The sequence below is a fragment of the Notothenia coriiceps genome, unplaced genomic scaffold (assembly GCF_000735185.1).
Source record: "Notothenia coriiceps isolate Sejong01 unplaced genomic scaffold, NC01 NC01_scaffold00007589, whole genome shotgun sequence".
Lineage (NCBI taxonomy): Eukaryota > Metazoa > Chordata > Actinopteri > Perciformes > Nototheniidae > Notothenia > Notothenia coriiceps.
The window spans coordinates 9,821-12,606 of NW_011340290.1; the positions used below are offsets into that span (position 1 = coordinate 9,821).

Genomic DNA, 2,786 nt, shown 5'->3' on the forward strand with positions numbered 1-2,786 from the left:
AGCTGAAGAGCTCTTATCTGAACACCTAACTGGAAACATGGTTGATCAAGTATTCATCACTTACACTGTGCAGTTTTATATAATCTACCTAAAGAAAACGTTTTATGAGTATGAAATCCAGCGGCAACTACTCCATTGTAATGTAGGCCTTGGCATCTTTTTTTTAAGATACAAATTAAATGAGCAAGAAAACGTGAGTCTGATTTCCAGCTACTGTATTGTAGGGCTGATAAATGCACAATGAGATATCAATACAGATATTAAGACCGGTTGTTAGGAAGAACAAAGTTCACCAAATGTTTGTCTGATAGCCGAGCTAAGGTCATGATGATTACTCATGACTGCATTACACTTAACTAATAACCTCTGCTGTTCCACAAAATGATTCCTGGAAGGTAAGTTATGATATATGACCTCAAGCTTGTGTGGACCAAACAGCAATGAAAGTAACCCCCTGGATTAAAGAGAAATAGGGGCCAAGACCTAAATGTAGGTCCTAGTTCCCCCAGCCCAAATGTGTGTATATTGTAACTGCTGACAAAAAACACTTGCCAAATGTAACCACCTCCAAAAAAGAAATCTATGCTCCTTGCTCTACCTACTGAGATATAAATAGAACACATTTTAAATGTAAACTATATTTCTAGTATATTATTAATACTAAGGTGTAATGTAGGATTCAAGTTGGCCGAACGGGTCTCTAAACATTGATCAGCCCTTACAGGATAATAAAACATTAGAAAGGATAACGCAACCATTTCACCGTTTAACAGTTTTATTGCAGAAGAGTGCAGTTAACGTCATTGAGTTTTTTGTCACAGCATTTGTAGGCATCAGTGGGAAGAGAAAAATACTTTAAGGTGGCACACAAAATGTTTGGTTCCTGTTTGTTTTTTTTTGCTCCTTGCAAGAATGGCAACTCGTATCGGAAATCTAAGTGCTGAACGCTATGGGGTCAAGTTTTTTTCATCTATTTCCCGGCCAGCTGCTCGTACAGCTTGGGGACGTAGTCGTCCCACTCTGCCTGGTAACAGGTCCCCGCCACCGGGGCTCCCAGGCTGTATTTCTGCCTGAAGCTCTGGATCTTGAACTTGCCACGGTTGTCTCCACAGCGGTTGGTGAGGGGGGGCTCGGAGCAGGACAGGCTGCCCGGCTGCTCGTACACCAGCCACACGTACCTGTGGAGCCCTGGGTGGGGGGCAAAGGTCCAGGTTTAAAATATTATGTTACAGTTCTGCCGGAAAATAATGTCCTAAAACAGTCAATTATTGATGCAAGGCTGCAGATACTGTTCAAGATTAACCATGGCGAAGGCTGTAGATGTGCCTCACTACAAAACCGGTTGCTACAGACATATCTTACATTATCTGTGGACATTTTTTTTTAATCTTAACATTACTTCTACACAAACAGACCAGTGGAAAGTAAAGTTTATTGCCCTGTGTCTGTAAGACTATTTTCAAGCAAAAGTCTTGATGTGTAGAGACATTTTGTTTTTTGAACTTCACCCCTTATATAGGACATTATAAAAGAGCTAATCCATCCAATAATGCGTTATTCAAACAGCAGGTTTAACAGGTCTTTCTGAAAACCGCCTTCATGCTAAAGCTTTTCTCTAAGCTTCCTTCTCTCTCACCTGTTCCCTTGGGAGGACCAGAGCCCACGTAGTCAGACAAGACGCAGCCAGAGGAAACATCATTCCCTTTCATGTTGACCACCAGAAAGTGATGCCACTCCCTAAAGTGAAAGACAAAAATACATATTTATGATTTCATTTCATTTGTATTTATTCCGTTCATGATATATGCACAACTTAATGTATAACAATTATTCACAAAACATATCGCTATAAACACACCATACCCAAAAAGGAGTAGGGAGAAGAAAATAATCTTATATTACCAGCCCCTTTCTCAACAAAAAAAAAAAATATATATAAATAAATAGATGGTCTGTCCTTCATATTTTCTTATTCACAGCCAATCATAACAGTATCGTAGGAAAATAAGAGAAGCACAAAAACGTACACAAAAATACTTATTTCCCACTTGACATGATGATCTAATAGTCCAGCAGCAAGTCCTCAAAAAAGGCTTTAGTTTTCGAGATACCCCTACCCGAGGTAGAACAAATGACAACAATGATTTTTCTTATCTTTAGGGTCTCCCATTAATGAAATTGATTGTTGTCAAATTTTATTTTGGGGGAAACAATGTTTTTTTGGTTGTTCTTTAGAACTACCCAAATCCCTGAAAAAGAGCCACATTAGACCAGGCCGAATGTGGGAAAGGTGACTGAAAAGCCTCTCTTATCCTCTTTAAATTAGCTGAGGTATGAACCAGGTGGCTGCCCTACATCACCAAATAGTCAGACAATTATTTAACTAAAACAATACTGAATTATAGTCCTGTAAACTTAGCTTTAGTTTAGACGGAAATTGTGCTTTTTGGTGATAGGAACTTAGGACTCAATCACTTTTCTCTCATTTATCAGAAAAACAGAGATCCCTAAAAAATATACCATTACTGAATTGTCTAGGGTGCTATTGAACACTAACCAGTAGTTGTTTGGACATATCTGGTACAGTTCTATTGCAAATGAGATTTCTTTAGACATAGGCCTACCTCTTCTCTGATACAGTCAAATTCCAAATGGGGGAGAAGTGGCACAATAGCCTATAAATTAAGAATGCTCACTGATGGTCATTATATTTGGAGAGGGAAATACCAGGTGGCTGAACTACATCACCAAATAGTCAGAATAAGAGTAACCCAATACAATAAAGT

At 38.8% G+C, this 2,786-nt stretch overlaps 1 protein-coding gene across 1 annotated transcript; it reads right to left on the reverse strand.

The window, feature by feature from the left end:
* Nucleotides 1–757: 757 nt before the first annotated feature.
* pebp1 (phosphatidylethanolamine binding protein 1) lies at nucleotides 758–1,742 on the reverse strand (the record flags this gene model as incomplete). Its single annotated transcript, XM_010769685.1, has 2 exons — nucleotides 758–1,188; nucleotides 1,637–1,742. Coding segments are annotated over 2 exons (324 nt in total), but the record flags the coding sequence as incomplete, so codon positions are not given.
* Nucleotides 1,743–2,786: the final 1,044 nt, after the last annotated feature.